The sequence below is a fragment of the Amblyraja radiata genome, chromosome 6 (assembly GCF_010909765.2).
Source record: "Amblyraja radiata isolate CabotCenter1 chromosome 6, sAmbRad1.1.pri, whole genome shotgun sequence".
In the NCBI taxonomy this organism is placed as follows: domain Eukaryota; kingdom Metazoa; phylum Chordata; class Chondrichthyes; order Rajiformes; family Rajidae; genus Amblyraja; species Amblyraja radiata.
The window spans coordinates 52,697,260-52,720,776 of NC_045961.1; the positions used below are offsets into that span (position 1 = coordinate 52,697,260).

Here is a 23,517-nt window from a genome sequence, read left to right on the forward strand (position 1 = left end):
CAGTGTACAGTACAGAGACAACGAAATGCAGTTAGCATCTCCCTGGAAGAGCGACATAGAATATGAGCAATAAATACATCTATTTACATGCATACAGTCATAGTGGTGGGAGGAGTGTCCGGGGGGGGGGGGGTGATTGGCAATCACCAAGGTACATTGTTGAGTAGTGTGACAGCCGCAGGGAAGAAGCTGTTCCTGGACCTGCTGGTCCGGCAACGGAGAGACATGTAGCGCCTCCCGGATGGTAGGAGGGTAAACAGTCTATGGTTGGGGTGAGAGTAGTCCTTGGCAATGCTGAGCGCCCTTCGCAGACAACGCTTGCTTTGGACAGACTCAATGGAGGGGAGTGAGGAACTGGTGATGCGTTGGGCAATTTTCACTACCCTCTGCAGTGCTTTCCGGTCAGAGACAGAGCAGTTGCCATACCATACTGTGATACAGTTGGTAAGGATGCTCTCGATGGTGCAGCGGTAGAAGTTCACCAGAATCTGGGGAGACAGATGGACCTTCTTTAGTCTCCTCAGGATGAAGAGACGCTGGTGAGCCTTCTTGACCAGAGTTGAGGTATTGTGGGTCCAAGAGAGATCATCGGAGATGTTGACCCCCAGGAACCTGAAGCTGGAAACACGTTCCACCTCCGTCCCGTTAATGTGGATGGGGGTGTGCATGCCGCCCCTAGACTTCCTGAAGTCTACAATGAGCTCCTTGGTCTTCTTGGAGTTAAGGGCCAGGTTGTTGTCAGCGCACCATGCTGCTAGGAGCTGGACCTCCTCCCTATAGGCCGACTCATCGTTGTTGCTGATGAGGCCAATTACCGTTGTATCATCTGCATACTTGATGATGGTGTTAGTACATTATACAGGCGTGCAGTCGTAGGTGAAGAGGGAGTAGAGGAGGGGGTTCAGCACACAGTCCTGTGGAACGCCGGTGTTCAGGGTGAGGGTTGAAGAGGTGTGCTTGTCTAACCTAACAGACTGGGGTCTGTTGGTTAGAAAGTCCAGTATCCAGTTGCAGAGGGAGGGATCGATGCCCAGGTAACCGAGTTTGGTGATCAGTTTAGAGGGTATAATGGTGTTGAATGCTGAGCTGTAATCGATGAACAGCATTCTTACGTAAGTGTCCCTGTTGTCGAGGTGGGAGAGGGCGGAGTGAAGTGCCGTTGAGATGGCATCCTCCGTACTCCTGCAACTGAATGAAAATCTGACTAATGATCCAAATGAGATTGCAACAGCCCTTAACACGTATTTTATAGATTCTGTGAAGAACTTGACTCATAGTTCCTGTTCTGCAGTCCGACATGCTATGCCGCTGAACACTGCTTCTCCGGTTCTTATTTTGAATGAAGTGTCTCAGCCATGGGTTAACAGGATTATTTGTGGTCTTAAAAATTCAAAAGCCGAAGATGCTTTTGGTATGGATATAATGTTTCTTAAAACTCATAAGCAGTCACCCATTGCTCCAATTACCAGCATCATCAACAAGTCCATAAACGAATGTGTATTCCCAAATTCTTGGAAATCTGCAGTAATAACTCCAATTTTAAAATCAGGAGACCCCACTATAATTAGTAATTATAGACCAATAAGCATTCTTCTGGCAATTTCCAAGATAGCTGAAAAATGGGTTGCAGGACAGATAATTAAACATTTAAACAATAGTCCATATACCCTAAACCCAATGCAGTTTGGCTTCTGAAAATATCACTCCACCGCGACGGCACTTTGCTTCCTTTTGGAAAATATGAAGTCCAAAATTGATGCAGGTGGTGTTATAGGAGCTGTTTTTCTTGATTTACGAAAAGCCTTTGATACTGTGAACCACCAGATCTTGATGACCAAATTGTCCTATTTTAACCTCTCTTTGAGCACGATGAAATGGATTGAGTCATATATGGTACAGAGAAAACAATGTGTTAAGAGTACACAACAGTAAATCTGCAACTTCTAAAAACCCTCTTGGTGTACCTCAAGGTTCAATCTTGGGACCGTTATTATTCAGTCTGTACATTAATGATCTACCAAGTAGCTGTACATCAAATGTAACTTGCCAGATGTATGCTGACGATGCAGTTGTGTATGTACATGCCAAAAACAAACATCAAGCTGCACAAGACCTATCAGCTGCTATGATTAATGTGTCAAACTGGTTGCAGTTTTCTGATCTACATCTTAATGTGTCAAAGACTGTCTGTATGTTTTTCTCCAAAAAGGCAAGTACTCATGGAGATCCTGATGTGTTTGTACATGGAACAAAACTTAAAATTGTACATGAGTTTAAATATTTAGGAATCGTGATCGATTCACAGCTCTGCTTCAAACAACAGGTGAAAAGAACAGTAAATTTAATAAAATTTAATTTGTCCAACTTTAGATATATTAGAAATAATTTAACTATTGATTCAGCCAAACTATACTTTAATGCAATGATTGTGCCATACATGACCTACTGTATAACAACTTGGTCACTGGCATGTAAGTCCACACTAAAGCCTGTTGAAATTGCTTATAAACAAGCCCTAAAAACTCTTGACAAAAATCCCAGAATGTACCATCACTGTAGCATCCTGAAGAAATTTGATCTGCTGAGCTGGGAAAACGTAATAAAATATTCGGACTTGATTTTGGTTTACAAAATCTTCCGTGGACTAGCCCCACCTCCGTTAAAGGACTTCATAAAGAAAAACACAAATAGGTCGACAAGAGCAGCCTCCAGGGGTGATTGTATAGTCCCGTTTAGGAAAAGTGTCTTTGGGCAGTCAGTATTTTCATATCGAGCGTCGCAGACCTGGAACGCGATACCATGCGTTATACGGGATCTGCCAACCCTTACCTCATTTACTAAACATCTAAAAACATGGTTACTGCAAAATCAAAATTGCAATCATAATCTACCTTAAAAATAACCTATGGTACTCTTTAATTGCTACTTTTTTACTTTATTGTTTGTTTTGTTTTTGTTTTTGTCTTTTGTTTTTACCTTGTTTGGGATGTGTTTACCTTGTGTTGGGACTAAAGATTGAAATTAGCTACTGGCTACAATCTTGCATATTACATGCAAATGTTTATTAATATGCACTGTCCCTAATAAAATCAATTCAATTCAATTCTTGCGGTAGGCAAACTGATAGGGATCCAGTGTGGGGGGTAGGTAGCCTTTGAGGTGTGCCAGGACCAGCCTCTCGAAGCACTTGGTGATGATGGGAGTAAGTGCAACTGGGCCGAAGTCGTTGAGGCTTGCCGCAGTGGAGTGTTTTGGCACGGCACGATGGAGGTGGTTTTAAGGCACGTGGGCACAACTGCTTGGGCAAGTGACAGGTTGAAGATGTCAGTCCAGACGTCTGTCAGCTGCGCAGCACAGGCCCTGAGGACGCGCCCGGGGATGCCGTCAGGGCCAGCAGCCTTACGTGCATTAGTCCTACTCAGTGCCACGTACACATCGTAGGGGGTGAGTGTGAGGGGCTGGTGATCGGCAGGGAGCACAGCCTTGATGACCATCTCTAGATTGTCCCTGTCAAAGCGGCCATAGAAGTGGTTAAGCTCCTCAAGGAAGGAGGCGTCGCTGGATGTGGGGGTGGTGTTGGTGGGTCTATAGTCCGTGATGGCCTGGATGCCTTGCCACATGCGTCGGGGGTCGGAGTTGTTGTTGAAGTGCTCCTCAATCCTGAGCTTATGGCAGTGCTTGGCCTTCTTGATGCCCCTCTTCAGGTTAGCCCTGCATGAACTGTAGGCTCGGGCATCGCCTGACCTGAAAGCAGTGTCCCATGCTTTCAGCAGTAGCCTGACCTCGCTGTTCATCCAAGGCTTCTGATTCGGGAATATGGTCACCCGTTTGAGGGAGGTGACACTGTTGATAGCGGAGTTTATAAAGTCCAGAACAGAGGATGTATAGGAATCAATGTCCGTGTGGGAGTCAAGGGTGGCCTGGGCTGCAAATGCCTTCCAGTCAGTGTTTCCAAAACACTGCTGAAGTGTGGAGTCCGCCTCCTCTGACCAGACTTTAACTGTCCTCATAGTGTGTTTAACCCGTCTGATGAGTGGGGAGTACTTTGGGAGCAGGAACAATGAGAGGTGATCAGATCAAGGTGGTGGAGGGGGACAGCTTTGTAAGCTTCAGCCATGTTAGTGTAGACTTAGTCCAGTGTCTTGTCTTCTCTAGTGGCGAAGGAGACATGTTGGTGGAATTTGGGGAGTACAGTCTTCAGGTTGGAGTGATTGAAGTCACCCGCAACAATGAAGGCTGCCTCGGGGTTGTGAGTCTGTTGTTTGCTAATGGCAGTATGCAGCTCTTTCATTGCAAGCTTGGCATTAGCATCAGGAGGAATATAGGCTGCAGTCACAACAGTGGAGGTAAACTCTCTGGGCAGATAGAACGGTCTGCATCTAACCAAGAGGAACTCTAGGTTAGCTGAGCAGCGACTCTCGATGATGGTGGAGTCCGTGCACCATGCTTTATTTACATAATAATATCTTTTATTGTCATTGCACGTCAGTGCAACGAGATTTAGTATGCAGCTTGCAACCGATGTAAAAGAAGAGTAAAATAAATAAATAAGCTGTGTGACGTGGTCCTCCAAGGGAGACAGTCCCGGGGGGTGGGGGGGGGGGGGCACTCAGCAGGGCCGGTTCAGAGCCGCTATAGCTCTGGGAATAAAGCTGTTTCTGAGTCTGGAGGTTCGGGCGTAGAAGGCCTTCTAACGTCTGCCGGAGGGAAGTAGTTCGAACAGTCCGTTACAAGGGTGTGAGGAGTCTTTATGGATGCTGACGGCCTTCCTGAGGCACCGTGTGTGGTAGATGCCCTCCAAGGCTGGTAGCTGTGTCCCAATGATCCTCTGCGCTCTGTGAACGCAATGCACAGATGCACAAGGTGAGGTGAGGGGGCAAAGTTAAACAGAGATGTACGGGACAAGTTTTTTTCTACACAGGGTGGAAGGTGCCTGCGACACACTGCCGGGTATGGTGACGGAGCCAGAAATGAGAGTTGCATTTAAGAGACTTTTAGATAAGCATGTGGATATTGCAAGGAATGGACAAAGATGGATCATGTGCAGGCATGATTGCAGGCAATCTTGGCTTCATGTTTGGCACATACAATGTAGGTTGAGGAGCCTGTTCTTGTGCTGTACTTTTCTATGTTATTTCCAGTTATGAGGTGATAAAAGAGAGGGGAATAAATAAATGTCAATTATGTCAAATTGTTCAGTGAAAACAATGCAGTAGAATTGAACATCTAAAACTTGACAAACAAGTTCACATGATAAAGATTGTCACACAAAAACATTTATATTAAATAATATTTAATTCAGGACACAATTTAAAATATTTGAAGGTTTATTCATAGAATTTATTGAAACAAGTAATACCTATAGAAACTCAGTTCAAATCTTCAAATCTGTACAGTGCCATCATATTAATTGCCTTGTCTCATTCAAATCCCATAGATGCATTTTCTATATCATGCTTACATCCATTCACTTCAGATAAGAAAGATTTTTTTATTAGTTGTCGCTATCTGAGCGGCTGACTTAATGCAGGTTACAATAAAAATAAAATCACACTCAAAATGCTACATCTGAGTTTTTTTTTTAAACATGACCACGATAAAGGAATTTAAAATGCTATGGGATTTATTATGCTGCTAGAATAATTTCCTGCACCCAAATTATTAACTGGAAAAGATGAGCCGAGAAAGCCCTAGAGACAAAGAAATGCATGATTCATGTGTTGAGTGTGACCATCGTTACCACAAATAATCTCCATAAACTAGAACATCAATTTCAGCCATGGTGACAACAGGTCTTGGCTAGTTTCTGCATTAGTATGAGCCTCTATTATTTTGCTAACCTACCAGAAATTAGCACAACTTTATGACCCCCAAGCTAACAAGACCAAACTGGGAGATTAATTCCGGGCATAGGAACCCATAACCATCATATTCTGAATTAATATTGATAAATATTTAAACATAGAAACTAGGTGCAGGAGTAGGCATTCGGCCCTTCGAGCCTGCACCGCCATTCAATATGATCATGGTTGATCATCCAACACAGTATCCTGTACCTGCCTTCTCTCCATACCCCCTGATCCCTTTAGCCACATCTAACTCCCTCTTAAATATAGCCAATGAACTGGCCTCAACTACCTTCTGTGGCAGAGAGTTCCAGAGATTTACCACTCTCTGTGTGAAAAATGTTTTTCTCATCCAAAAGGATTTCCCCTTTATCCTTAAACTGTGACCCCTTGTCCTGGACTTCCCCAACATCGGGAACAATCTTGTTTTCTTGCTTTTGGAATTGGGTTATTGGAGGAACGTACTGTAGATTTTCCATGGTTGGCTTTTAAAATAGCACTATTTACATCATAGATTAAAGGAAATTGTTTTTCAGAAGTCAATATTCATGTGTTGCCAAGGTGCACTGCAAGGCAAGTTTAAAATGTATATGGTTAGTATTTCTATAATTATTCCTGATTTTGTTGCTTTAGTATTTACTTGTGAAATAGTGGTGGAGAAGAGATTTACATTTAGGAAAACATTGCACTACTGTTGATAAACATTTCAAACTGAACCATTTGGAAAATTAACAAAACAAGTCATTTTACAAATTTGATGAAAATCTCCATCGAGCAATTTTTGCAAAATTAATGTTTTGGGTTTTTAAGAACTTAGCACTGCATTTTTACTTGAAAGACTTCTTCGTCTACTATATTAGAAATAATTAATACTGTTGAATTTTGTTATCATTAGAACAACAGCAATACTGTATATAAGCACAGAATTGTTCAAAGTAAAACATATTTAAAAGAAATACATTTTACATTTACCCAGGTAAAATATCTTAACTAATAATATCTGGACAGCCAGATAAGGAGAAAATCATTTGACATCACAAGCAGTGGTGACACATGGTAACTTCATTACAATATTGTTGTGGTCAGTGAAATACTCTGAAAATATCATATTTAACAACATATTGAAAATGTTTGCCCACACACAGTGCTTTACCCCATCTCTCAGTAACACCTCAATCAATCTGTTTTTGTAATACTAGTTGAGGGGAAAGACTGTCCAGGAACTAGAAAATAGACCAAGGTCATTCCAAAATGCTGTAGGGTCTTGGATATTCAGCTGACTAAACTGACATACTCAATGATTAATTCAAGACTGCAACATCAACCTAGTTTATGTTCTGGACTCTTGAAAGTGGAATTGAACCCCATAATTGTGGAGTTAGGGTTGGTTATGTTTGAGGTTCTTCCAGATTACTCACTGGCTTGCCCACGATTGTATCTATTGTCTTTCATACCCTGAATTTACTTCAGATAATTGGTCCATTGTGGCCCATCTTTAATGCAACAACATTTAACAACCTATTTTCCCAAAGCCCTTTAAAATGAGTTTAAATTTCACCACCCTTTAAGGTCAGACTATTCCAGGTTTTCACCATAACATGTGGGAAAAGAAGTGTTCCAATTTCACAATTAATTTAGCTCTGTTTAGGGTTAGGTCCAAGCCTGCCATCGATCACCCGTTCACATGTTCTATGTTATTTCACTTTTGCATCCACTCCCTGAACACTAGGAGCAATTTACAGAGGCTACTAACCTGCACGTCAGTGGGATGTGGGAGGAAACCGAAGTACCCAGAGGAAACCCAGGCTGTCATAGGGAGAATGTGCAAACTCCATGCAATTTACTGCTTCCCAGATACACATTAGTTCAGGATTAAATTACCCCTCAAACATCTCACTTCAAGAAAATTGTTTAGGACTACAAAAGATAAAACCCCAAAATTCACACTAAACGGTCCATTTGACAATTATATTTCATAATAAAGAATTTAATACAAACAGTTCTATCCATGTTTCTTCAAATAAGTAGCTTTTCAGGCTTCTGCAGTATCTTGGTTCCAATCCGACATATTATACGTTATTCACAATGTTCGAGGAAATCAAGTTGATTTTTTAATCTTTTGTGTACCTTTCATTACCAAGGAGGATTGTTCCAAAAAAATACAATATTTAAAAAAAGGAACATACAGATATCCTGGATTATAACAAGGATCTACAAGTGGCAGAACATCACAAGATTACCACTGCAATCTAAGTGACAGATTGCATGAGAACTAACTACTATCATCTTCTTCTATCAGTCCAGTGTATGCTTCCGGGCGAGATTTCCACCACAACAAGACACTGAAGGGAAGGAACAACATACAGAACAATTAATTAAATGATTTCACTCTCACACAAAGTCAGTAATGAGAAATGTGGTAGAAATGTGTCCATGTAAAATACAGCTGTAGCTACGTATTGTATTCTGCTTCTAAAATTCACTTTAATTGATTTTAACGAAACAGACTTTCAGAAGCAATTCAAAATGGACAGCCAATACTTCTTCATGCATTTAGCACGCAAGTCCAAGGATAAATTTCTATCTCGCTTTGATGTTTTATTGACAACAAAATATTTCAGACAAATAGGTTTTACTCATACTTTGCTTTACTTTTACAGTTTTGGAAGACTAAAGGTTTGTAAATTGTTCTTACATAACAAGCTTTAAAATATTTATGTGTAAGGTTGGGCTGTTGGGCTAATGTTGGGCCAATGCCTGTTGGGCTTTATGCAATATTGCACCCTCCCTTGCTTTATATTGGTTGTAACTATTAGACAACAACCAAATTTGAACAGGGATGTGTACTTGCATCCGGGTTGGCAGAGTATATCTTTGTGATACCTCTTCCGTGTTTACCAATTGCATAAGTGGTGGCTACATGACAGCACCAATCATAAGGTTTTTCATTTTAGTCAATAATAAAAGGGAGCAATCTCAGTAGACCTGCACACTGGCTAATATTAACTAGTAAAATAGATTGACATTTTAGATTGGGACCCATTTTCAGACTGATGGAGTCAGGGGGAAGCTGGCAAAAGAGTTGGGGGCATGATAAAGCCTGGCAAGTGATACGTGGATACAGTTGATAGGGATCTGATTGGCAGATGGGTGGAATATGTGACAAAGGTTAGAGGTGAAAAAGAGACAAAAGAGTGTTGGATAAGGAATGAAGAAGGGGAATGCAATGTGAAGCCTGAGGGAAGGATATAGGTAAAAAGGGGCAGGGTAGAGGTAGGAAGAGGGATGAGAGACATGAAATTCTGAAATAAAAACAGAAAATGCAGCAAGTGCTCAGCAGGTCAGGCAGCACTTTTCATGAGTCAATGATACGAAAAAATAACTAATTCTCTCTCCACAAATCAGCCTGACCTGCTGAGTATCTCCAAGATTGCCTGTCTTTATTACTTATCACCATTCTCTAGGTTGGTGGAGTTCAGTGTTTTCAGTTCTTGGTTTTCATTGAGTGATTATCCATGGAGTTCACTGTTCTCAGTTTATTACCTTTAAGGGCCTGTCCCACTTAGGCTATTTTTTAGGTGACTACAGCAGACTAGGCTGTCACCACATGGTTGCCGGGGTGTTGCCTGTATGGTCATGAGTAGTCTTCTCAGTCGCCCAAAGAGACGTAGCGTCTTTCTGGTCGCCGCTGGATTTTCAACATGTTCAAACATTCTCGGCGACAGTGGGTTGACGCCAATTAGCGTAGCTTGCCTTCTCCTGACGTAGTTGCTGTCGTAGGTTGTCGCCAGGTGACGTAGGTTGTTGCCGGTGCTGACTTCAATGAATTCCATTGGCGACTACCTACGTCAACTGGTGACAGGTACCAGCGACTGAATTGTCTTCAGTTGTCGCCGACAGGGTCGTAGTTTGTCTTAGCTTGAGCAGGTGGACATAGGTTGACTTCGGTTGTCGCCTGTGTGGTCGTAGGTTGTCATAGGTGTAGTCGTAGGTGGACGTCCTAATGGGTCGCCGGATGTCGGTAGCTTGACGTCGATTAGGTGGTAGGTTGTTGTAGCTTGTCGTAGACATTGTCGTAGGGGGGCCAGTTGCCAGTTTTTCGGCGACCTGCTACGGCTATGACATTCACCGGCAGTCACCTGAAAAAATCGCCTACGTGGGACAGGCCCTTTAGTCATTCTCTGGGTCCGTGGAGTTCACTATTCTCAGCTCTTAGTTTCCATTGCCTCCAGCACATGTATATTCTTCCACCATCCTTACACTTCCCAATAGCCATATATTTCTCATCATAAACACAATGTACTGGAAGAACTCAGCAGGTCAGGCAGCATCTGTGGAGGGAATGGCTTTCTAGCTTCAGCATTTCAGGTTGGAACCCTTCTTCAGTTGCCAGAGGATCCTGACCCGAAACATTATCTGCCCTTCATAAGTTCATAACAGATAAGAGCAGAATTCAGCCATTCGGCTCATCAAGTCTACCCCGCCATTCAATCATGGCTGATCTATCTCTCCCTCCTAACCCCATTCTCCTGCCTTCTCCCCATAGCCTCTGACACCTGTACTAATCAATAATTTATCTGTCTCTGTCTGAGATATATCCACAGCCTTCTGTGGCAAAGAATTCCACAGATTTACCACCCTCTGACAAGAAATTCCTCCTCATCTTCCTAAAAGAACATCCTTTAAATCTGATGCTATGACCTCTAGTCCTAGACTCTCCCACTAGTAGAAACGTCCTCTCCACATCCACTCCATCCAAGCCTTTCACTATTCTGTACATTTCAATGTGGTCCCCCCCCCCCCCCCCACCTCATTCTTCTAAATTCCAGCGAGTGTAGGCCTAGTGCCAGCTGGCCAAGGTAAACTGGAAAGGGATCCTAGCAGGAATGACGGTGGAACAGCAATGGCAGGAATTTCTGGACATAATCCGGAAGAAGCAGGATCATTTCATTCCGAAAAGGAAGAAAGATTCTAAGGGGAGAAGGAGGCAACTGTGGCTGACAAGAGAAGTTAGGGATAGAATAAAACTAAAAGAAAAGATGTAAAACACAGCAAAGAGTAGCCGGAAGCCAGAGGATTGGGAAACTTTCATAGGACAACAGAAGGAAGCAAAACGGGCAATACGGGCTGAAAAGATGAAGTACGAAGGGAAGCTGGCCAGGAATTAGAAGGACAGTAAAAGCTTCTTTAGATATGGTAAGGGAAAAAGAATAGCAAAGTCAAATGTGGGTCCCTTGAAGGCAGACACGGGTGAAGTTATTATGTGGAACAAGGAAATGGCAAAGAGTTGAACAAGTACTTCGGATCTGTCTTCACTAAGGAAGACACAAACAATCTCCCAGAAGTACTGGAGGACAGAGGATCTAAGGGGGTAGAGGAACTGAAAGAAATTTTCATTAGGCGAGAAATAGTATTGGGTAGGCTAATGGGACTGAAGGATGATAAATCCCCTGGGCCTGATGGTCTGCATTCCAGGGTCCTCAGGGAGGTCGCTCTAGAAATAGTGAACACTTTGGTGATCATTTTCCAATGTTCAATAGATTTAGGATCAGTTCCTGGAGGATAGCTAAGGTTATCCCACTTTTCAAGAAAGGAGCGAGAGAGAGAACGGGGAATTATAGACCAGTTAGCCTGACTTCGGTGGTGGGAAAGATGCTGGAGTCAATTATTAAAGAGGTAATAATGGGGCATTTGGATAGCAGTAAAAGGATTAATCCAAGTCAGCATGGATGTATGAAAGGAAAATCATGCTTCACTAATCTTCTGGAATTTTTTAAGGATGTGACAGGTAAAATCGATGAAGGGGAGGCAGTGGATGTAGTATATCTAGACTTTCAGAACGCCTTTGATAAGGTCCCGCACGGGAGACTGGTGACTAAAATTAGAGCACATGGTATTGGGGGTAGGGTGTTGACATGGATAGAAAATTGGTTGGCAGACAGGAAGCAAAGAGTTGGGGTGAACGGGTCCTTTTCAGAATGGCAGGCAGTGGCAGTTTTGGTCTCCTAATTTGAGGAAGGACATCCTTGTGATTGAGGCAGTGCAGCGTAGGTTCACGAGATTGATCCCTGGGATGGCGGGACTGTCATATGAGGAAAGATTGAAAAGACTAGGCTTGTATTCACTGGAGTTTAGAAGGATGAGGGGAGATCTTATAGAAACATATAAAATTCTAAAAGGGCTAGACACGCTAGATGCAGGAAAAATGTTCCCAATGTTGGGCAAATCCAGAACCAGGGGCCACAGTCTTAAAATAAAGGGGAGGCCATTTAAGACTGAGGTGAGAAAAAAACTTTTTCACCCAGAGAGTTGTGAATTTGTGGAATTCCCTGCCACAGAGGGCAGTGGAGGCCAAATCACTGGATGGATTTAAGAGAGAGTTAGATAGAGCTCTAGGGGCTGGTGGAATCAAGGGATATGGGGAGAAGGCAGACACGGGTTATTGATTGGGGACGATCAGCCAATGGATGGTGATACTGGCTCGAAGGGCCGAATGGCCTCCTCCTACACCTATTTTCTATGTTTCTAAATGTTCATCATATGTATCCCTCCCCTCCTCAAATACTGCCTAACCCACTGAATTACTCCAGCACCTTATATTTTGCAGTGGGAATTTATCATGGAATCCATTGACGTGAAATGCAAGTGAAATTTCCAAATTGGGAACTTTCCAATGATAGTTAGGCAGACAGGGATGGCTTATAGATTATTGGTAGAATAATCTACCAATAATTAAAGGGATATTTTGTTAATATAGAAAATTGTGATCATCTGGAATACACTTCCCAAAAGGCTGGAGGAAGTAATTTAGGAACATGTAGTAATTTCAGCCATGATTACATTGAATGGCGGTGCAGGCTCGAAGGGCTGAATGGCCTACTCCTGCACCTATTTTCTATGTTTCTATGTTTCTAAACCTGCAGGGTGTGGAAAGGAGAACAGACAAAGGACTAATTGGGCACCTTTTTACTCCCAAAGACTTGGCACTGACATGATGATACAAACTAGTGCTGTACTTAAAATGATAGATCCTTACATCATACACTGACTTACCACAAAATGCTAACTGGAATGATGCATGAACAAGCTGCCAGCAAAAAACCAAACCCTGCAAATTGTACAACAGTGGCAGCGTAAATATTATTGAAAATTATGGTGGAAATGGTACCACTAAAATTTTCCAGGCAAGCAACAAGGGCAAAGAGAGCACCTGCAAAAAAAGAGAAAAAAAAATTTCTGATAAATTCATTGCCACAGCTCCAGTCTCCTGAACATTACACTATCAAACATATTTGACATTAAAATAATTTTCTCTGGCACAGGGTTGGAATAGCGATGCGCTAAAGTAGAGTATAAACATGGTCATAAAGTAGTAAGACCAAACGGCCTGTTTGAATGAATGAATAAGTTTATTGGCCAAGTATGTACACATGCACTTGGTCTAGTTAGATTTTAAAAAGATCTCAGATTTGTGAAGAATTTGAAGAAATAACGGGGAATAATGAATCAAATTTTCAGATGAGGCAATTTTTGAGATCATGAGGTAAATCTCTACCGGAATATGTAAAAATGTCACCGTTAGCACATTGGGTTTTCGAGGAGATATGAATCACAGAAAAAGACACAATCAAATAACCAAGCAAACAAACAAATATGTAAACATCCAAGATCAGAGTTTTATAATATAACTAGAGCAAGTGCAGACCTGTTGGGTCTGTTTCCCCAACGTATGGTTGTGGGGGAGGGGGGGTTTGGGCGGAATGCGGCGTCACACACACTAACTACCCCCCCCCGCACAATCTGAGGATGGTGAAAAGCAGCGGGGGGGACCAGCCGATCGTGGCTTCCCGCCAGCGTGACAGAGCTGGGCCGGGCCGGGGGGGAGGGGTGGGGGGGACAGACGATCGTCCCCTGTGACGGGTAGAGAGTAAAGATGTGCAAACATGTTTGTTTTTTTTAAACATAGAGAGTGGTCGGTGCCTGGGCCACACCGCTAGGGGTGGTTGTAGAGGCAGATACAATTGTAACATTTGAAAGGGTTTTGGATAGTCACAAGGATATGCAGGGTATAGCGTTATATGGATCATGGGTCAGGCAGCATAAACCAGCAACTGAAGTTTTTTTTAGAGATACAGCGGGTAAACAGGCCCTTCAACCCACTGGATTCGCGCGGACCAGAGATCCCCGCACATTAACACCATCCTACACACACTGGGAACAATTTTTACATTGACCAAGCCAATTTGCCTACATTCCTGTACGTCTTTGGAGTGTGGGATGAAACGAAGATCTCGGAGAAAACTCACGCAGGTCACGAGGAGAACATAAAAACTCCATACAGACAGCACCTATTGTCGGTATCGAACCCGGGTCTCCAGCGCTGCAAGCGCTGTAATGCCCCTGTCCCACTTAGGAAACTTGAATGGAAACCTCTGGAGACTTTGTGCCCCACCCAAGGTTTCCGTGCGGTTCCCGGAAGTTTTTGTCAGTCTCCCTACCTGCTTCCACTACCTGCAACCTCCGGCAACCACCTGTAATCTCCGGGAACAGCACGGAAACCTTGGGTGGGGCACAAAGTCTCCAGAGGTTTCCGTTCAGGTTTCCTAAGTAGGACAGGGGCATTAGGCAGCAACTCTACTGCTGTGCCCATGCCACGCCAGAAGCCTTGTAACGGACTTGTAACACACCCTTGTAACGGATTGTTTGAACTACTTCCCTCCGGCAGACGTTACAAGGCCTTCTACGCCCGAACCTCCAGACTCAGAAACAGCTTTATTCCCAGAGCTATAACGGCTCTGAACCGGCCCTGCTGAGTGCCCCCCACCCCCCCCCCTGGACTGTCTCCCTCGGATGGTCACGTCACAAGGTTTATTTATTTATTTTACTTTTCTCTTACATTGGTTGGAAGCTGCATACTAAATCTCGTTGCACTGACGTGCAATGACAATAAAAGATATTATCCATAACCCTCCATTCCTTTCCCATCCATATAACTATCCAATTTATTTTTAAATGATAAAAACGAACCTGCCTCCACCACCTTCACTGGAAGCTCATTCCACAGAGCTACCACTCTCTGCGTAAAGAAGTTCCCCCTCATGTTACCCCTAAACTTCAGTCCCTTAATTCTCAAGTCAGTCCCTTAATTCTCAAGTCAGTCCCTTAATTCTCAAGTCAAGTCATATTTATACTTATTTGGAGAAAATGACCTGCAGATACTGAAATCAAAATGCTGGCGGAATTCAGCGGCTCCGGCAGCATCTGTAGAGGGAATTGACAAGCAATGTTCCGGGTCGAGACCCCTTCTTCGGACTGATCGGTCTAAAGAAGGATCTTGACCTGAAATGTTGCCTGTCCATTTCCTCCACAAATGCTACCTGATCCGCTGAATTCCTCCTGCACTTTGTGTTTTGTACATGTATGAATTAAGCAATGACAGACACATTATACAGATACTGAGGGACTAAAATTCCGACAGCTATTGATTGGATCAAGCTGCTTTCATCTATCACCAATCTACCCAGCCCTTTGCAAAAGTGAAACAGAAATAGCATTCAAGTGAGGACTCATTTGCTGCTCTCGCAGAAAGGTGATTCTCTTCCAAATTTAGTTGTTTGCTCTATTTTCCATTGTACATCTGACCCATACACTTGACTCTCATTATTTTGGCAAAGTGTTCACACATTTCCTGTACAGCCAGTACTTTAATAAGCATTTGTTCAAGCAGCTCGAGCTTAATCAGGATGTTGGAGAGAGGGCCAGAGAACACGCCAGTGAACGGGAGACGACCTGGCAAGATGCAAATTATGTTCAGGACCATTGGCTCTTGACATATTACTGTCCAAGGTGGCTTGTTCTTAGAGAGCAATTATAAGCACGGGAACAATTTAACCAATGGACTCTATATTCGTTCCCTGGCTTTGTAACAGCAGTCTTTGAAAAATTGAGCCATCCTGCAATGTCCAGGAAGATAAAGTTCTGCTGTGGACATGGCCTCCTCATCCTTCAAGCTGCCTCTACTCTCTTATATATTCCTCCAACAATAGAGCGGGTCCATCTATCATTACAGTATTCATTTGGATAAGGTCTTGCTAGTCACTTCCATCTACCCGGGTGGCACCCTAATCTAGGAACTTTCTAATAACGTTAACAAAGTGAATCTGTACAGCATGCAGCACAGCAGAGTATAATAGTTGAAAATGAATCTGGTGGTCATTTGTGTGTCCGTGCACACACAACTGTAATAGCTGCTGCCCAGGTACAAGAAGCAATTGAAAACGGTTGTTTATTACTATTATTAAGAGGACTGAAGGAAATTGCCATCAACAATCAATGTTCTCCTATGCTAGTGTAAACATGGAAGAGAAGTGAAATGGGAAGAAATATGTTCCAGTGAATTTCCCAGCTTCCCGAATAGAAAAAGTGACATAAATCTGGGAGTTAAAAAAAATTAACAAGCATATCCAAAGCAAAAATGATATATTAACATTAACTTACCTTGATCACTTGGCAAAACTGACTTGGACAACATAGATCGTAGGACAGGGAATGGCATGAAGGCAAAGAGAGAAACCAGCCTCACTATATAAAAAACAAATTGATCAATCACCAAAAGAGAACTTATACATTCGCCTTACATTTACACATTACATTTATTGTGCAGTATTAAGCCTTCTGTTAATTATACAGATGTTTAGTTATATCATTAAAGTGGGTTGCGTGCATTTTTCATGTGCATTTAATATGCATCACCCATGGTCAGTCATGACAGAGGTGGGCCTATTAATATGTTGATAGACAGCACACGATGACTTAACAGGTCATTGAATTATCCGAATCTTGCGGAAATTAAAGACTACTTAAAATTAAAGAGACATTTTATATTTAGCTCAGAAAATATTTAGTTTATTATTGTCACATGTACTGAGGTACAGTGCAAGCTTTTTTGTTGCGTGCTATCCAGTTTGCAGAAACAATACACATGATTACAATCAAGCTGTCCACGGTGTACAGATACAGGGCTTAGGGTATAACTTTTAACGCAAGATAAAGTACTGTAAAGCCCGATTAAAGATAGTTCGAAGGTCTCCAGTGGGGTAGATGGGAGGACAGGACTGCTCTCTAGTTGGTCAGAGGATAGTTCAGTTGTCTGGTAACATCTGGGTAGAAACTGTCCCTGAATCTGGAAGTATGCGTTTCACACTTCTGTACCTCATGCGGCTGGGAAAAGGGAGAAGAGGAGTTTCAGGGGTAAAACTCATCTTTGATTATGCTGGTAGCCTTGCTGAGGCAGCATGAAGCATAGGTGAAATCTGTGGAAGGGAGGTTGGTTTGCCCGATGGACTATGCTGCATCCACAACTCGGCAATTTCTTGCGGTTTTGGATGGAGCTGTTACCAAACCATGATGGGATGCATCCCGATAAAATGAAAGAAGACCTCAATTTAAAATCACTTTTAAAAGACAGTTCCTCCAAAAATGTAGAACTGTTTTGGTATTCCTATTGGACTTAAATGATACAATTATGTGCAGGTGATGTCTTGGAGGCAATGAAGAATTTTCCAACCGAGTTAAACGTGTAATCAAATGAGCAAACCAAATCAATACTGTAGATAGCAATAGGGTAACTAGTTTTGCAATAAAAAATTTGAAATATTACCTACATTCATTCACAGTAGTACTTATCTTAGACACAAGAAACTGCAGATGTTGGAATCTTGAGCAAAAACACAAACTGGTGAAATGACTCATGGTGAGTTTAAATTACAGTTCATGTTTACATTACAGTTTTATGAAGTACCATCTTCAGTATCTTTCCAATATTGGCACAAATACAGATTTGGAAATATGGAGTGGTCGGGCCGAGGTGTATGGGCCGCAGACCCCCTGCGGGCGGGCTCGTAGGAGCCCTGGTGGTCGGACCTCACCGCCGTGAACAAAGAGGGGCCTTGCTTGGGGGAAGGGGGATCGCTGAGAACTAAGAGTGACCCGGTGCAAGGAGGGGGGAGGTTAAGAACAAGGCGGTGGTGGGGGGGGGGGGGGGTAAAAACGGCGAGAAAGAAGAAGGACCAACATGATTCTGAGTACTTTAGTAACTTTGTCAATGCCAGAAACATGGCGACTCGTTTGTGTGCTTTGTGTATTGTATGCAAAAAACAAAGAATTTCACTGTACCTAGGTACATGTGACAACAAAGTATCATTGAACACACTAGCTTCATTTTTTTGAAATCAGGAAATACATGAATTATGGCTGCAAATGAGCAAAACCTGCTTTTAATCCACAGATGTTAATTTGTTCAATGCAAATTATTTGCAGAGATATGCTCATGGTGAAGAATTAACCCCTGGATATCTACAGCAATTTCCAGCACATTACTAAAGAAAGGCGAGAAGATAAAGTTTCTTAATTTGCAGTTAAGGAACAGGGAATGCTGGTTTACAAAAAAAGACAAAGTGCTGGAGTATCTCAATGGGTCAGGCAACGTCTCTGGAGAATGTTTCAGGTTGGGACCTTCTTGAGATTGAAGGGTCTGACTTAAGTCTGAAGAAGAGCCCTGACCCAAAACATTCACTATCCATGTTCTCTAGAGTGGTTGCCTGACCCGCCGAGTTACTTCAGCACTTTGTGTCAACTTTCGAAGCTTCTTATTTTGATAAAATGTCCAGTGGCTTTGCAGTAGCAATATTAGTAGTGACTTCATGAAGGAGTGGATGAGTCATCAAAATTGCCTCAGAGTAACTTGTAAGGAGAACAAAAATATATAAGCTTTTGCAGAAAGGCATCACTTGGGAGAATGAATGGAGGTGATAACAGCACTGCAGAGAAATACAATCATGACACCTTTCCCCAAAGGAACAACAATGAAAGGAGTTGTAAGAAAGTAGAGTGACGGAATGGATGGGTATAAATGGGTGCGGTCATAAATCTTTAACAGACATGCTGATTTGTTGTTGGACAGAAATGCTGGAGAAACTCAGCGGGTGAGGCAGCATCTATGGAGCGAAGGAAATAGGCAACGTTTCGGGTTGAGACCCTTCTTCAGACTGATGTGAGGGGGGGGATGGGGGGGACGGGAAGAAGAAAGGAAGAGGTGGATTATTTTCTAGCATCTGCTGTTCCTTCTTAAACATTTTGTCTGCTGATTTGTTGTTGTCTATTTTGTGTTTTTGTCAAATACCAACTTTACTCAGTAGATATGCGAGTATAACGAAAAAAAGGCAGTTTTTAATAAATTAAATTTTATATTCAACGAAATACTATGAGACTTGTACATAATGTTGCCGAGAGCATGAATGGTTTTTAACCAGAAACAATGACTATTTTTCTCTCCACAGATGCTGCCTGACTTGCTGAGTATTCCCAGTGTGTTCTGTTTATATTTCAGATTCCAGCATTGCAGGTTTGTTTAAAAAAAATCTGAATGCCTCAGGCATCATTGGAAGAAAAACATTCAAAAGGATATTCGTCACAGAGATTTATCAGAAGATTGTGTGAAGATGTTTGCCGAGAATAAGCATACATAATTGTTTAGAAAGGCTAGAAAAATGTAGCTACCTCCACTCATTATGCCGTACATTAGGGCATATCTACTGAAGATTTTCAACACTGAACATTTTTTAGAAGATAAATTGTTAACTTGTTCCACAGATTACATTGGGAAGAAATGCCCAATATACGCAGTTTCACCAAATGATTAGAAACATGTTAATTGTTTGGAAAAGGAAAGTTGGAAAATAGACGTATGGAAACATTCAGAAACCACACAGTCCTTGGTTCATTTTTAGCCAACTGAAGAGTTACATGTTAGTTACCTTGAGACTTCCTGGTGATTTACGATAATGTTTTGTTTGGTTTATTATTGTCACGTGTGCCCAGATACAATGAAAAGCTCTTGTTTGTGTGCTATCAGTCAAATCAGATACTATACATGAATATAATCAAGTACAACAGGTAGAGGAAAGAGACAATTACCAGCATACAGAATTTCTGTGTTCTACTTAAAATGTAAATTTTTCATCAGTTCCAAAGCCTCTCTGTTTCTATTATGCACAGTAGTATTTACACATTTAATTTACAATTTGTAACTTCTGAAGTCGTAGCGTCAGTTATACTAGCAAAGGCTATTTCAGAACTTGTACCTTCAAAACAATAAGAACACTAAGTTCATCCTCTGGGACCAGCCCGCAAAGATTTTTACGTTTAACTCCTATGTAAATTCTTCTTGGTCATTATCACATTTAATTCTATGAATAATAAAAAGTGTAACATACCCAAAAACATGAGCAGAGTAGTTGTGGCAAAGATAGCCATGATCATTCCTCCAGCAAAGGAAAGTATTCCAATAAAAACTATAAAAATATCTCCAAGATGGTAGGAAAACACTGTCACTCCACAAAAACTCAGCAAAAATATGCTTAAGTCAGTTGCAGAACCCGCTCCAATAAGGATTTCATTCCAGCAAAGAGGCGCATTTAATTCATACAGAGTAAAAAGTCCTAAAGAACCAAATTCAGCAAGAGCAAATGTTGACACAGCAAGAAGCAACAAAACAATCTGGACACGTTTTTCAAAGTCAGAACTTTTAAAAATAATTACGATACTGAACAGTATTTCTTTGACTTTGTCAGAGACCGATGTTTGGTCTTGCTCATTTCTTGACACCTGGGAACTCTCTTCAAAGAAGAAGATGATATAAGCAATATTGACCAGATTAATGAAGAAGATGGTTAAGAAGGGCCAACTAAAGCCGGTTGCTTTTAAGAAGTATCCAGAGGAAAGTGCGCCGATGCCACCCGTTACTCCTACGATCATGTCAAGTAGTGCCATGCGCATATTCTTCTGCTCGCTGGACGAAACATCAGCCACATAAGCAAAAGCTCCTCCAAATAGAGCCGGGAAGCCACCCAAACACGCTGCGAGAATCGTTGGTATGAAAAGGATGTTAATAGACCAAGAAAAATAGGCCACTGCTAAATTTGCCAGGCTGGTAATCACAGCGCCGATAGAAGGAAGGAGGACAAATAGTTTGCGTCCGTAGCGATCGCTGAATCCACCCAATATCAAAGTGACAATTAGGCCAGGTAGAAACTGTACCAAATTCATATACATAAAATAGCGAGAAGATTTTTCCTGGACCTCCTGGAAAAAAGCAAACAACATTTTTGTTTAAATGCAACCATTTCCAACCTCAAACACGAGAAGAATGTCAAGCAAATGGAGCAAGTGTGCTCTCTCCCCCTCCTCCCACCCCCTCCCCCCTCCTCCCCTCTCCCCCCTCCTCTCCCCCCCCTCTCTCTCCCCCCCCCTCCCCCCCCTCCCTCCCTCCCCCTCCTCTCCCCTCCCCCTCCTCTCCCCTCCCCCCCCAATTCAAGTTCAATAAAAGATAATCACAGGCAGATGCAACATATGCAATAATATTTAATAGTATTAAAATGGTTAAATAAATAGCTTATACGTAATAATTATTATAGTAAGAGATTTACAATTCCACTTCAATTGTAACTTCAACGACCAACATTTGTGCAAACTAACCTGTCGTTTCGTATGGCTACTGTGGTTTTTGTAGCAGTTTGATCTATTTTGATTGTCAGTGTAACTGCTGTTAGTTTCATTCTCCCATATCTTACGATAAATATACTGCTGAATTAAGATGGAACCTGCCACGTTAGCCAAGATGTAAAGAGCGACAATAGGCTCTACAGAAAACAGCCGTTTCATTGCTCTCAGGGAAACAAGATCCTACGTACAAGACAAAGCACAAATAAAATGATTGTGAACAAAAATCTGGACATGGAAAAGTAGACCGCAAGAAATCACCATGGCGATGCAAAGCTAACTGATTACATAAGCAAACTGCACAATAAACTTTTTTTTTGCAAGATACTCCTACAGATAGCATTATATTTTGTCACTTAATGAATGACAATGATTAGACAATACCCTTCATAAGAAAATGGAAGTGGTTGATTTTGAGAAGTAATAAGCTATGATATACAAAACAGAATGCTTCATATTTGATGATATTTAAATTGACATGGGAATATTTTACGTTGGGGAAGCAGAGATGTCCTTGAAAGGGAATTATTGAGAACTTATGAGGTGAAGGGAAATGAGGAAATATTGTTTGGAGTAGTTAGAAATGTGGACGTAGTAAGTAATAAGCAGAACGTGGATTGGAGAAGTCAATTTAGGAAAGTAAATGTTGGTGGAAGAGGGGGGAGGACATTTTTAGATTATACACACAGCCATATACAGTGTTAAGTGAATTTGCCCGAAAACATTAATTGGGTGACAAATAATTTGTACATTCACATGTATAAGCATATAATTAATTGGCTTGCTCAATTTTATTCAGTCAGCCACACCTTCTAATTTTCTAGATTCCATCAACTGCGTTTGCGTCACTCCAATTTACTGCCGCTTTACTTTCCCCGACTGACGGTCTCCGCTAGTGAACAAAGTAAAAACTAGGGCTCTTTAGGCAACCTCACCCTAAATACTCATATTCACTCAGTAATCTATTCTTCTTCGGCTGACCACTGCTGGCATCCCCTTACACTATTCAAATGTCCTTCTGACCCAATGCTCAACTTTTGCTGCTTCCAACTATTCTTAACTTTCTGCAAACTGCTAACAGGCCCATTAGATATCTTTACTCATAGGGTGGTGGATATATGGAACGAGCTGCCCGAGGACATAGTTGAAGTAGGTACAATAACAGCATTTAACAGATACTTGGATAGGAAAGGTTTAGAGGAATATGGGTCAAGGGTGGACAAATGGGTCTAGCTTATATAGGGCATCTTGGTTGGCATGGATGAGTTGATCAAAATGGCCCGTTTCTGTGCTGTATGACTGTGACATCTCACATTCGCAGTTGGCCAACACACTCTCACAAACTACATTCCATCTTGTTCACTGTCCAATTATGCAACAGGTTTCTGAAGAACTTACACCAACTTATTTGTCTTGCATCAGGTTAAAATATCAAACCAGTTCACTTTCTCCGATGTATTTCTTACAGTTCTAAGTGGAGTTCCTCCAGAATCATAATGACAACTAAACCCATTACCTTCCTGTATTTCAAACTTTACCAGAAAAAAAAGTTCACTTCCTTAAAACACAGGCTGGAGCTGGTAAAATAATCATGACCACAGTTGGAAGTCCCATTTCTTCTTACAGGCAAGATTATTTTTGGCTGATAACAATGCTTCTGTTTATGTTTTACAGAGAGAGATTTGTCTATTCCCAATGTGAAACAAATTTAATAACCTCAGATTCTGGAATCAATCTTGATGCCATTCACCAACAGTGGGTTAAAACTTTAGTTCTAAATCCTAACATTACCCAAGGAATGTAATGGCTGAAAGATGGACACAAAATGTTGGAATAACGCAATGGGTTATTGTCTCACCTGGTGAATTACTCAAGCATTTTGCGTCTATATTTGGTTTAAACCAGCAGCTACAGTTCCTTTTTATTACAAGTTTGAGCCAAGTAAAAATTATAACATTAAAAAAAGGATTGGGTCATTTGGTGCCAAGGCACCCGCTCCACAATTCAAAAAGATCAAAATTGATCTTTTACTTCTCTGCCACTTTCCTGCACCAACCCCATGATTCCGCCCAATATCCTCTGTGCTGTTGATACAGAATTCCAAAGATTCACC

General features: G+C 41.8%; 1 protein-coding gene across 3 annotated transcripts in view; it reads right to left on the bottom strand.

Moving 5' to 3' along the window:
* Positions 1 to 6,281: 6,281 nt before the first annotated feature.
* Positions 6,282 to 23,517, bottom strand: part of slc46a3 (solute carrier family 46 member 3) — a 28,792-nt gene continuing 11,556 nt past the window's right edge. For 2 of the 3 annotated variants that reach the window (XM_033022841.1, XM_033022842.1), the window contains exons 2-6: positions 21,381 to 21,587; positions 20,120 to 20,987; positions 16,344 to 16,427; positions 12,900 to 13,056; positions 6,282 to 8,188 (exon numbers count right to left, since the gene is read on the bottom strand). In XM_033022841.1, the coding sequence (XP_032878732.1) occupies positions 8,119 to 8,188; positions 12,900 to 13,056; positions 16,344 to 16,427; positions 20,120 to 20,987; positions 21,381 to 21,566 (1,365 nt within the window). In that variant the 5' untranslated portion in view covers positions 21,567 to 21,587 and the 3' untranslated portion in view covers positions 6,282 to 8,118. The remainder of the gene's footprint in view (positions 8,189 to 12,899; positions 13,057 to 16,343; positions 16,428 to 20,119; positions 20,988 to 21,380; positions 21,588 to 23,517) is intronic. The other variant, XM_033022843.1, reaches the window with a different exon arrangement.